Source organism: Bemisia tabaci, chromosome 5 (genome assembly GCF_918797505.1).
Source record: "Bemisia tabaci chromosome 5, PGI_BMITA_v3".
In the NCBI taxonomy this organism is placed as follows: Eukaryota; Metazoa; Arthropoda; class Insecta; order Hemiptera; family Aleyrodidae; genus Bemisia; species Bemisia tabaci.
The window spans coordinates 56942537-56954916 of NC_092797.1; the positions used below are offsets into that span (position 1 = coordinate 56942537).

A 12380-nucleotide genomic window follows, 5' to 3' on the forward strand; every position below is an offset into this window, starting at 1 on the left:
AATTTGGCCCGCGGTGGTAGTGGCGAGCCCGAATCCGGGTGCCCCGAAAAAACACCGGAGTGCTTTCCGACCATGAGCCCTGGAAAGAACGGCCGTAAACGGGGACTAAGGCTCAACTTGGATTGGTCCATACGCTGTTTTGTCCGTTCTCTCTCTCGCACTCATTGCTCAGATGCGGCACGTCAAAGGAGCACACTCGGCTTCGACAAGCCGCCGTTTTATCGTCTATCTCTCTCCCCCGCATTGATCAGATGCGGCAACCCGCGGCTCTTCAAAGGGACACACACACACTCCCAAAAATACAGGCTGGGCCTCGTAATTTGGTCCACGGTGGTGGTGGCGAGCCCGAATCCGGGTGCCCCGAAAAAACACCTGAGTGCTTTCCGACCATGAGCCCTGGAAAGAACGGCCGTAAACGGGGACTAAGGCTCATCTTGGATTGGTCCATACGCTGTTTTGTCCGTTCTGTCTCTCGCACTCATTGCTCAGATGCGGCACGTCAGAGGAGCACACTCATTGTTAAATCGCCTTTCACCTTTATCCCAGGAGGATGTAAGACGTGCTTAACCTCAATCTTGCTTGCCGATAACAGCCATCTTGTTTGTTTATTTTCGGCCCTAAGAGCATCTAGAGTCCGGCTCAAGGCGGATAAGGAATGGTGGTCGCATTTCGATTTTGGCTGCCATCTTGAAGCGTCGTGACGTCAGGAGGGTACGGGTTTTGCCGTGCAATCTGAGGTTGAGTCGGCCCCCCCGGCCTCGGCCAGCCCATGTACCCGATGTACCCGATACCGTGTGACGTCCAGAGGGTACGAAATGCGACCACCATTCTTTATCCGCCTTGAATTCGGCTCATGGATGTCACAAACGGGAATAAAGATTACAGAAATTGAACGTTTTTCGTAATCTTTGATCGGCCCATTCTCAAATGCCTTTCTCCGTTCCTCCTCTCATTCAGTTTGTTCCTTGCCGAACCCGTAATTCCCTGGTCCATTCCAGATTATAATCTTTGCAGTTGGTGAAAATGTAATCTTTATTCCCGTTTGTGACACTGTGGAGGCCTAAAATACGGGAACCAATCAGAAATGGATTCAAATTGTCTTGACTCTCAGATCGTGTCAGCCTATTCGCTCGCGACCAATGAAAAACCGGAACAGAAATGGCCATACTCTATCTATGTCTGTCTATAAAGGTACTCTAGGCAATGTTCGGTAACCTCACTTTTTCTCGTTCTATGTAAGTCTCGTCTCTAGTCAATAGTCACTTATAATTGAGTGATTCTTAAAATTTAACAAAATTTTGAAGATTTTTATTTCATTACTCTTTCAAACATAAACTCCACAGTAGCTGGAATTTAAGTGAAAATTTCCTCACATGTCATGATTCGGTGCAGTTGTTTTCTTAGACTGTGAGATAAGGGTATTTTATTTCATGATCTCAAGGTACTGGCGATGTACTAGCTAAAAAAAGTGAACTCCGCTCAAGATTCAGTTATCTTCCAGGGCGATCTCACTCCAAACGTTGAGTCCTCACTTAAAAAGATGGTTTTCATTTCAAAGGTCCTTTATGCCATTTCCAAACGCTCAAAGGTAAGTAAGTACATATCTACCAAGTTCACAAATCACGAACTGCTCTGGGGCTGTCCAATCAAGCTACCATCACTATAACAATGAAACTGAGGCTCCCACAGTTTTGTACCTGATTCTGTTTTTTCTTCATGCATTAGTAAATCTAATTTGGTCAGCAAGCTGTTTCGTAGCTCCAGTATGAATCTGCATGAGCGCACCAAAGACATATCGACGGTGCAAGTCGGCAATCACATAACTCGGAAAACGCGATTTTTCAGGAGAGGGAAATAATTCTATACATTCCTCATCTTTGGAGGTAGAGGGGAAAAAATTCCTAGAGACAGCAAGGATAAGATGCTTTATAAGACTCTATCATCATTTTGAATAATATTCTCGTCTGTCAGGGGAAATGACCGAAAATCCGAGTTATGTGTTTGTGGAAGTAAGGCCCAACACTGAATTCCGAGATACGTGATTGGCTAATTACTGATTCAAACCTATTCTTTGCCGATGTTGACTGAATAAGACTCCTCTCACTTTAAAAGTAGCCTAAAGTTCCTTTTAACAAACTTTAATTCATAGCAAATCTTTAGAATGACACTGGAAAACGATTCGACGGCGTAAGTCGGCAATCACATAACTCGGTTTACGACGTGGCAGACTTCCTGTCACACTTCATTTTTCAAACGGAAAACTACTCAACGGCAATTCTTTAAAACTGCCGTGAGTTTTCTTCTCTATGCGAAGAAAATTCTGTATAAACTGCAAGGAATGATGTCAAATGTGTCGTAGAAGCAGAGATTTTCAGACTCCGTGAACGAGATAATTATGTAATTGCGGACTTACGCTGTCGAATTACGAATTAAAATGAAATGAAGATAAAAATAAGCGGACGATTACTCAGTTATCCGTCGGATTAGACGTTAGATGTTAAAGGAATAACATTGTTTTTGTTGTTTGAAGATTCCGTGACATATTAATTTTTGATTTTCCCTCCTAAACTGTTCACGATTCTTCCCGGGAGAGCGCACGTTGTGTAAAAATGCGGCGCGACGGCACGAGTTATGTGTTACTTATAGGAATTAACGCCGAGATATTTGTTTTGTGTTCTACGTTTTTAGGTGACTTCCAGATTTTTTTTGACTGAAATATTTTGATAGTAGGTAAAGGGCATTTACTACACTTCATTTCTGCAGCTAACTCAAAACCACCAAAAATCGAGTTACGTGATTGCCGACTTACATCATCGATATGCTTACCCACTGAACGTATAATGTATAGATATAATGTGCAAGCATGGCATAGAAAGATCAGGAAGGAAGGACGGAAAACAATCTGATTGACTGGAAGAAAACACGAAGAAATAAGATTCTCATGATGAAAATATAACACGTGGCCTGGATAATGCGATTCTTTTGTCATACTTACCTAAATTAGAATTGCCAATGAGCCGTCAGCACCTTCTGTGAAACTTGTCAACCAAGAAAGAGTTCTTTCCGATGAGACCTTGAAGCCAAGTATTGGATGCTAATGGTGTTTCTTCATTCATCATCTTAACTTTTTGTGTCCTATTGAAAGGGACGAATGTCAACAAATGGCCTGTAAACTTCCGATCCCCCCCCTGGATTAATTGGTCTTGGGATTTTTCCACAAAATATTGCACGCTGAATTGGAAGACGGAACCTAGACTCTAAACAATTTAACAAGATGGGAACTTAATTGTATTGTTCCAGTATTGAACTACCTCTCATAAATTTTTTTTGTCATTCGTCAACTATTGGTTTGAATCTATTTTTTTTTTCCTCTTCACAGAGAGGCAAGGCTCCTCAAGTGGGCACTTTCCTGGACAAGTTGGAATTAGTTGTTCGTGGCGGAGCAGGGGGGCCTGGTTTACCCAAGTTCGGCGGAATTGGCGGAAATGGTGGTTCGGTCATTATTGAAGCTGAAGAAGGTGAGATAAAGAGTCATGCAATAATTAAATTCTAATGTACACCTATCCCTTTTCAAATTTGCAAAATGTTCACATCTTCACATAACATTTTTATACCAAGGCCGCTACGCGGCCCAACCCCCTGAAGGCGCTCCACGCCATCGATGAGCCGCTTCGCGGCCCTATTTTTAGCCTCCTATCAATGTTGGTTTTATTTTTCCCCTAAAAAATTACGATATGAGGTATACTTTACTTTCAGAATGAAATGATTTTTGTTTTTGATGAAAAAAAATTGTTTTTGAAGTCAAAAGGACGCGTTTTACAAGGACTGATTAATGAAACATTGCAGTAAAACAATGAAAGACGATAATCAGGTCATAAATTAGGTATATGTGAGGAGTCTGGGATCGAACCCACTACTTCAGATATGAGGGTGCCTCCGACGTCTTAGACGACTCAGCCACCGCTCATCTAATGAAAATAAGGGCGAATACTGTGTTGATAAGTAGAGCTGATGTGCAGGCTACTCAGCCACTGCGCAACCTCCTCGGCTACTGTGCAGCCTTCTGCGCATAGTGGCAGCAGGAGCGGAACGTTCTGTAAATTCGCTCACTTTTATAACTTGATTGTAAAAAAAAACTGGGTCCTATTTCCAAAATCTGTTAAGAGCGGGCTCATCTAGAGCCTATCACCCGTTGATAACTGCAAAAATCATGGAAATCGGCCTGGTAGAACGCTCAAACGAACTATGACGAAGAACATAAATTAACATTGTTTAAATTGGAAAATTCGCAACTTTACCACAAAATATAAAAAAACCTGGGTCATCTTTTGAAAATCTGAATAGAGTTGGCTTTTCTAGAGACAATTGCCCGTCGATAGCCGCAAAATTCATGAAAATCGGCCTGGTAGAACGTTGGAACTAAGCGTTACCAGTTACACAAAATTAGGAGGTTTCGGATCTTATAGTATAGATGGTTAGGGTAGGTGGGGATAAGAAAACGCATTTTTTGGTTTTTCTCCTTTTTCCGTGACCGAATCGATTTTTAAGGTGGGACAAATGGTCATGCAGGCACTTACTTTAAGCCCTTGCACTCAAAGTCCCTGTGTTGTCCAAATTTAGAAATCAAATCCATGGCTGTGACGAATTTTTTAAAAAAATTTGAAAACGCGTGTTTTTTTAAAACAGGTGTGCGCAGGTGAAATTTTTTTTTAAAAACATCTCCTGGGCTCCAAATCGCTGTTAAATCTCGGAAATAAACTGAAACTGGTCTCAAAGGGTTCCAGTAGTGCCAAACCACTTTTGTGGTAAAAAAAAAAATAATTTAGTCTCCACAAGCTCCCAAATAATGTTCGAAGTCAATTTTCATTTAAAAAGGAAAAGAAAAAAGTTTAATTGCCCAAATTGAACAAAGGAACATAAAAATTTATTGAGATACCTACTGAGTTGCCTACATTGTCTATTTTGAAGCTCCTATACACCCCCCCCCCCCCACTACGCCCCACTTTTAGGCGCGTACTTTTGCCCCATTCTGGCTGCGTACTCTTGCCCTATTTGTAAACATTGGACAACATAAATTAAAACTTTGAGCCCAAGGCCCAAGGTGTGAAAACAACTATGGATTATTAAAGCCAACACTATAAAACTTTGATATGGTGCCTGTCCGATTTCTTCCATTAACTATTCTACTCACAACAGACAATACAAATACTAAAAAAATCCATCTTTTTCACATGAAAAGTGAACTTGCCTCATAATTCTGTCAAAATACATCCGCTTCACACAAAACTATGTCAACAAGTGAAACTTAATGTTGCCAACAACCAACGCCCGGTGCCATCATAAATTCAAATAAAACGCGTGATAAAAGTGCGGTGCGTACTTTTACCCTGTGCGTACTCTTACCCCCACCTTCCCTACTTATCTCAGTAGTCCTTGATCAAAATATTTTTGTTTACATTTTGATCCATGCACCATTTTAAGAACAAGAGAAGTTAAATCAATACTTATGCATCTTGAGGAGTCAGATTTTATTGGAGGAAGAATAATTTTCAAACTTACAAAAGCTCTTTGCAGCGTTGCTTTTGTACAAAATTGTTGAATGTAATCTAATCTTAAAATTTTTTCAAGTTAATGGAGGCCAGTACTTTAATGACGTTTCATTTGTTTTAAGGGTTCTTGATTGGATGTTTAAATTCACTATGAATGTTTTGGCGTTTTTATATTCTGTGGTACAACTTCTCACTTGATGTTTGAATTTTAATACTTTTCATATCATCGTAGGTGCAACACTCAAGTCTATCAGGCAGAAGTATAGCGACTATGACAAAATATCTGCCAGTGTTGGAAATCCTAGTAAGAAAGCGAGCATCCTTGGAAAAAAAGGAGATGATCACGTGATTCCAGTACCGAAGGGAATATCAGCTTATGATCGACAAGGCAATATTATAGGTGAATATTTTATATACTTTTAGCGGCTCTGGTGCTTGCACTAGAGCTGCTATTCCGGACGGTCCCAGCTGGGGAGTATCAACGGACCATGTTACATTGGAGAGACCGCGTGTTGGTTGATGGGAATCGGCGCCATTTTCTGCTGTTTAGGGGGGACTGATTTTATTTTAATTGATATCTTTTTCCTGTGAGCGAATGCTATGTTGTGTAGTGTATTTTTGGAATCATGGTGATACTGTCAATAATTCAAAACGGGTCTGTGCTTTAATCTCGCACTGGAAAAAATGTACTTTACGTTTAAAATTTGAAAATTCAAATCTATAAGTTTTCGCGCTTTTTTCGAAGAATGCCGTGGTTGGAGCTTCCTAGTCATACTACTCGACATCAGCTGATAGCAAACAAAGGTTACCAAGGAAACCGTAAACGCGTAACAACTACCTACCGTCGCCAGAGCCGCTTTCCGACGCGAATGCGTTGGAGCTTCCTGCTTGTATTTTGTTCCAAATTGCATGATGAGAAGTAGTTTATTCTCTATCGAAATGAGGTCCTTTAAGGGTTCTAAAATACCTATAAATAAATACTAGATTTCAATCTTACTCAATTATCATTTTGAAAAAAAAAAAAACTTAATGTTGGTGAGAAAATTAAATTTTTTTAGGACAGATCTGTTACTTACAAAATTCACTCAGAGTTTTTTTGTAAGGCTAGTAATGAAAAATTTTAACCATGAATGGCTCTGTGTTAAACTCGCTCACTGCAAGCGTGTCCTTACAAAATTGTTCCTGAGTTTAAAAAAACACACAAAACAACCATGGAATTAGATTGCTTAAAATTACGGTTTCTGCAGGTTGCTGCAGCACTTGTGCTGTGTGTTTTTGGCATATTTAATTAGTTTCTTGGAGGGCCTGCAGCCAGTTCTATTGCACAGGAACATTTCCTTTTTAAATGCTGGCCATTGTGACCTTTTTTTACCCATACTGATCAATAAAAAATAGCAACTGTAACCAGCTTGGCAGTAAACCTCTTATTTGTAAATAATATTTCTGTCTTTTATAGGAGAAGTAAATGAAGAAGGCGAAAAGCTGGTAATTGCCAGAGGTGGTATGGGTGGATGCCCTCAGACTGGTTATTTTGGCATGAAAGGACAAATTCATAAAGTGCGGCTTGAGCTGAAACTGATCGCTGACATTGGGTTTGTCGGATTTCCCAACGCTGGAAAATCTACGTTGTTAAGAGCTCTATCGAATGCGAGACCTAAAATTGCTTCGTATCCATGTAAGTTTTAATTTGATAGCTATCCAAATTATGTAGTTGTGATTTGCTGTGTCCAGTTCTCAGACTAAGCTTTCAGCTGGGGTGCAGGGTCTGGCTGATCTTTTGATCAGTTGATTGTGGCAGTGAAAGAGACCAATGCGCCAATGAGGCCTGATTAATCAGAGGAAATTTTTGAAAAATGGATACCATGAAAACTGAGGGGCAAGTCAACATATTAAAATTTATTCAACATCAACCATGTTGAGGTAACCAAACCACTGCATCTATCTTAAGACATGTTTGCATCAGAACAAATTTTACTGGAAGTGAGTTGTTTTAATTTGTTTATTTGCCCCCTCATTTTCACTGATTTTCTTATTTGTCAGCTACCAACTCTTCTTTGTAATTATTATCTTTTTTATAATTCCTACAAAAATGTGTAAACATTCGGAGAAAAGGGGACCATTTTGGTGGAAATTTCGAGACGCAGTAAAAATTTTAAAGATCCAGGGAAGGTTCAGATTACAGCAAGTTGCTAGCATATCTTTGAATTTTCTGCCACCATATATGTTCAAACAAGAGGTTTTTAGGTCTGCTAGCAATGTAAATATTGCTCCTCTGAAAAAATTTTTACAGGACGTTTTCCACTGCAGGAGTGTGCACCATGGTTTTTCCACCTCTAACTCATTACTGAGTATAATACATACTGTCTTTGGTCACTTAACCTAACTTTTCCTGTGTTTGGAATGGAAATGAATTAATTTGCTTGTTTTAGTCACTACCATGATGCCCAACATTGGAATCATAACATACAAAGACCATCGCCAAATATCTTTAGCTGACCTTCCCGGCTTAATCGAGGGTGCCCATGTGAATATTGGTCTAGGCCACAGATTCTTAAGGCATGTCGAGCGAACCAAAGCCCTCTTGCTTGTAGTCGATATCAATGGTTTCCGCCTTTCAGCGGAGCATTTGTACCGATCTTGTCTGGAAACAGTAATTTTACTCAATAAGGTAATCCTGACTCTCTCTGTAAATTGATGCTAATGGACTATGACAATGAGTCAACTTCCTTTAAAAGTTACCAAAATTGTATTTATTTTTTTTTAAATTTTAGACATAGTGACTAGTATCATGTTTTTTCAGGTAAAAAATCCCAGAAAGTTTAGAGGAAGCGCGCGTAAAATCGATAGGTGTTAAGGAAAAGCCCTAAAACATATTAATGCGTGTCACAAAAAGTCAATTCTTTGAAGTTCTTTTATTTAAAAATACTCTGCCTCCTCAGTCAATAACAGGATGTATCTGCCGAATGCTAAGATGTGAAATGCTTCTTTGTTTTAAATTGATCAAAACCATGTGTCTCCATCAGTGTTTCAAAATGTCCGCACATATTTTATTTTCCTAAAGAAAGAAAAGCCAATTTTATAGCTCAGAATTTATACAGAATATTTCGCACACAGAGAAGAAAAATCAAGGAAGGTTTCAAGAAATTATGCTGATTATTTTTTCAAGGAAAAACTAAAGTAGGTATGATGGGAATTCTGCAACGTTGCGAATGGAGAAATGTGGTTTTGCACTTTTGTCATCAATATGTGTATCCTCATTGGAATGTATAATTATTTTTTAACGTTGCTGTCTCTCAGAAGGCTTGGGAAGGAGTTTATTCAGTGTCAGTATCATTAATGACAATTTTTATGATCATTTTAAAGTGGACTACATTTTGCAATTAGGAACTAAAATTTCTGGCTCGGTTAAGAAACAACAAATGTAACATTAGTTTCCCCACGTACGTAACTGTTTTTATGGATGAGCCAGAGATGGTAGTTTCTAATTGCAAAATGAAGTACAAATGAAACTCTGATACCTGTGTTATCATCTATGATATCTGTTGTATTCAGATTTTTGATATTTTACACAGTCCTTTTTCCTCTAAAAATATGAAGAAACACTATAAAAGCAAATTCATCTAAAAGTGCAATGTATGAGTTTCATCAGTCTGTTACCATATTGCATTTAAAAACTCCATCTATAAGCATTTTTTCTTCTTTGATGCCTGTGAATTAGGAGCTTGAATTGTACAAAGAAGAACTGCTTGATAAACCTGCTATTCTAGTCGTAAACAAAATGGATTCACCAGATGCAGCAACTAAATTTAATGAAATTTCTGACGACCTCAAAAACTTATCAAGTAAGTAATTCACCTACTCAAATTCAGTTTTATTCTTCGATGAAGGAAAGAATAGAATCTTTATGCAGCAAAACAGGGTGTCCACAAAGTGTGGGTGCACCGAAAAAGCACGAATTTTATGAAAGCTGTATTGAAGTCCAGAAAACACAGGTATATTCACAGGAAGGATGGTACAAAAATCCGAAATTTTTGCGATAACCTGAGAGAAATAGTCTTGCTGGTGTTCAATTTTTCAACATAGGCACTTTTTATCACCTTTTAAGTCGGTCCTGCAAAATGTCAGTTTGATTCCACGTCTTTTAGTTGTTTCGTCTAAACCTACAACATTCAATTTTCCTAATCTAAATTTCTTCATCTTTTACTAAAGTAATAGCCCCACAGAATTAAAAATTTGCGTCAGATGAGAAAAAAGTTTGGGAAAGACAATGAAACAATATGGATTTCAGGAAGTGTTAAAAAGTGAAGAAAAAGGAACAGTGGCGAGGCATGAGCGATGGATTATAGATAATTCTCAATTTGAAGCTGTGTTAAAGGATCAATTACTACGGTTTTTGTTTCAAATACCCTGTCTACTGATCTTTTTCCACAGGTTTAAATGGCAAATAAAGTGATATATTGCAAAGCACGTCTCGGTCACCACACCACTGAAAAGGAAGGATTTTAGATGATGATCTACCAGTAAACACTCTGTAAACATTTTCATGAGAAATGAAGGTGCAAGAATAGTTTATTGATCTTGAAAGCAACTCTCAATTATGCAGAAACATTAACACCTAGTTAGTATGACCATCAAAAGGATCAATAACGTTAGTTTGTCAGTTCTGAAGGGAAAATTCATACAAAATATTGGTAATTGCTCAGGGTCATGATTAATGGAATGCTTTTTATTAAATGGTGTAGACTAAAAGTGTTTGAGTTTTTGAGGGAAAATGCTCTTTGGTATATCATGCAATGAATTTTTAGTAGTTATGTTCATTTTTTGACAATAGAAGAGGTAAAGCTATATTTTGATCCACAGTTGGAAACTCTAATTTCGGCAAATTAAATATTCACAATTCTTTTTCCTAGAACTGCGTTCATTAAAATTCAACCTTCTAATTGTTATTTTTGTTAATTAATCTCTGCGTTATCTCATTGAGTGTGTGTTGATTTTAGGTCAAGTGCCTTATTCTTGATATCTATACAACTTGATGGTTTGTCACTTTAGTTTTTGTATCTTATTGAAGAAAAGAAGCTGACGGTAAATTTCTTTTCTTTTTTAGATGCCTTGGACAAAGTTTCAAAGGAATTGCGTCCTGAGCGATGTTTGAAGTTCGATGAAATCCTCCCCATCTCTGCCAAAACAAGTCCATCAGATGCTGAAAAAGTGAAACATGTCATTCGCAAATTTTTAGATATCTATGCAGAAGAGAAGAACTTTGAATCTGAAACGGAGAAAATCGAAGAATTGAAAATTAAATTAAAGCAGAGAGGCCCACTACTCACTTAAAGATTGATACCAACAGAATTAATGTACTTTGCTGTGATAATATGAGTCCTCTTTGTTCAACTTTTATCAGCCGATGGACCAATGAAGTCTGAGAGGTGTAGGTCTGTAGGTACTGTGAGAAACTGATGGAATGTTCAGTTGAAGATGAGTATCAATTCAACTTCATTTTTACAGACTTGAATGTCTAGAAGCCAAAATCTGATTTTTATGCCTTGGGAAAAAGAGGAACTACCACTTCCTCCATTGATGCAGCGATATATTGTGTTTTACATATTTCCGAACAACATATTTCGCCATTTTAGCCTAGAGGCCACGTTTTTGAGCATATCAAACTTCTTTTGAACTTGATAGGCCAAAAAAAAAACAAAACAAAAAACAAGAAAACAAAGAATAAACTCCGCTTCGAATTCAAATGCACACTAAATTATTTTGATCCTATATGGTGCCGCTGAGTACAATTACTCGCAGTTAGGGTCAGGTATATTTCCTTCAGTTCTACGTCTTTTATCACAAGCACACTGCTTTCCAACTCTAGTGCATCTCTTTTGAAAAATTGTACCTTCTGATAAAAAATTCCAATTTGTGAGAAACAAATAAAATTAGAGGAAGACCTCGTAAATTTCTCTTGCTCAGAATAATTGGTAGAACCACTGGTTTAACTTTAATTCCCATGCTATTGCACATGGAATACCCATCAACAGATACAAGGCTCTTCTTTTTGAATTCTTGCCACCTGGGCGAGGACCCGCTTAACATTTTAGATCTTGATTCCAGATGATAAGTGCGAATTGCTAGAGAAAGGACACAAAATGAACAGATTTTTTTTTCTTTCATAGCAAAATCACTTTAATTTAAACATAAAATGGACAAAATATTCATACTTCTTATGCACTTGATTACCTGTTTACTTACTTTAAGAGTAGATAAAATTTAACATGATCTATTCGATTCTCAATAAGAATCAATTAAACAATGATAAATAAAAATGTCTTCACAAAACTCTGTAGGTCTAACTAGGGATTTTTATCAACCAGCAAAAGCCCTGAAAATTTGATAAAATTATCAAACTTCTTCCTAAAAAACAAGGCTTATTCTCAAAATAAGACAATGCTCATTGGCTGAGGCATGATAATGGAGTCAACATGAAAATGTCACTGAAACTGATTAGGATGTATAAAAAAGTAACTTTTAGTTTTGGTAAGAAATAACATCGCAAGTCATGTGAAGAATTGTGATGCTTATCAGTCTGTCATTAAACATTATCATTCTTATGGAATAAAAGGATTTGAACCAGGATCAATTTTAAAAAAAAGTCTTGCTACATCCTTTTGCTATTGTAGATTTACAAAAGCTTTGATTAATTCACCATCCTCTGTTTTTGGATAGTTGCTAATATTTTTTCTCAGGTGTACTAATTCCTCATCTTTAGTAAGGCCAACCAACCACCAGACCAGTTACGATATATTTTTTACTATAATGGGTGAAACTGAAGTATGCAGC

The 12380-nt window shown here is 37.8% G+C and overlaps 1 protein-coding gene across 1 annotated transcript; it reads left to right on the forward strand.

Moving 5' to 3' along the window:
- Window positions 1–1217: 1217 nt before the first annotated feature.
- On the forward strand, window positions 1218–12176 carry LOC109030878 (GTP-binding protein 10 homolog). The gene is made up of 7 exons (XM_019042069.2): window positions 1218–1588; window positions 3380–3518; window positions 5782–5949; window positions 7006–7224; window positions 7979–8217; window positions 9268–9391; window positions 10654–12176. The coding sequence occupies exons 1-7, from the start codon at window positions 1541–1543 to the stop codon at window positions 10878–10880; spliced, it is 1164 nt and encodes a 387-aa protein (XP_018897614.2). The 5' UTR covers window positions 1218–1540; the 3' UTR covers window positions 10881–12176.
- The last annotated feature ends 204 nt before the right edge of the window (window positions 12177–12380 follow it).

Excerpts from the sequence above, each read along its gene's own strand:
- LOC109030878 (XM_019042069.2), top strand. The coding sequence starts at position 1,541 with ATGGTTTTCATTTCAAAGGTCCTTTATGCCATTTCCAAACGCTCAAAG. Across the intron at positions 3,519-5,781 it reads CATTATTGAAGCTGAAGAAG|GTGCAACACTCAAGTCTATC; the intron begins GTGAGATAAAGA and ends ATATCATCGTAG. Across the intron at positions 8,218-9,267 it reads CAGTAATTTTACTCAATAAG|GAGCTTGAATTGTACAAAGA; the intron begins GTAATCCTGACT and ends CCTGTGAATTAG.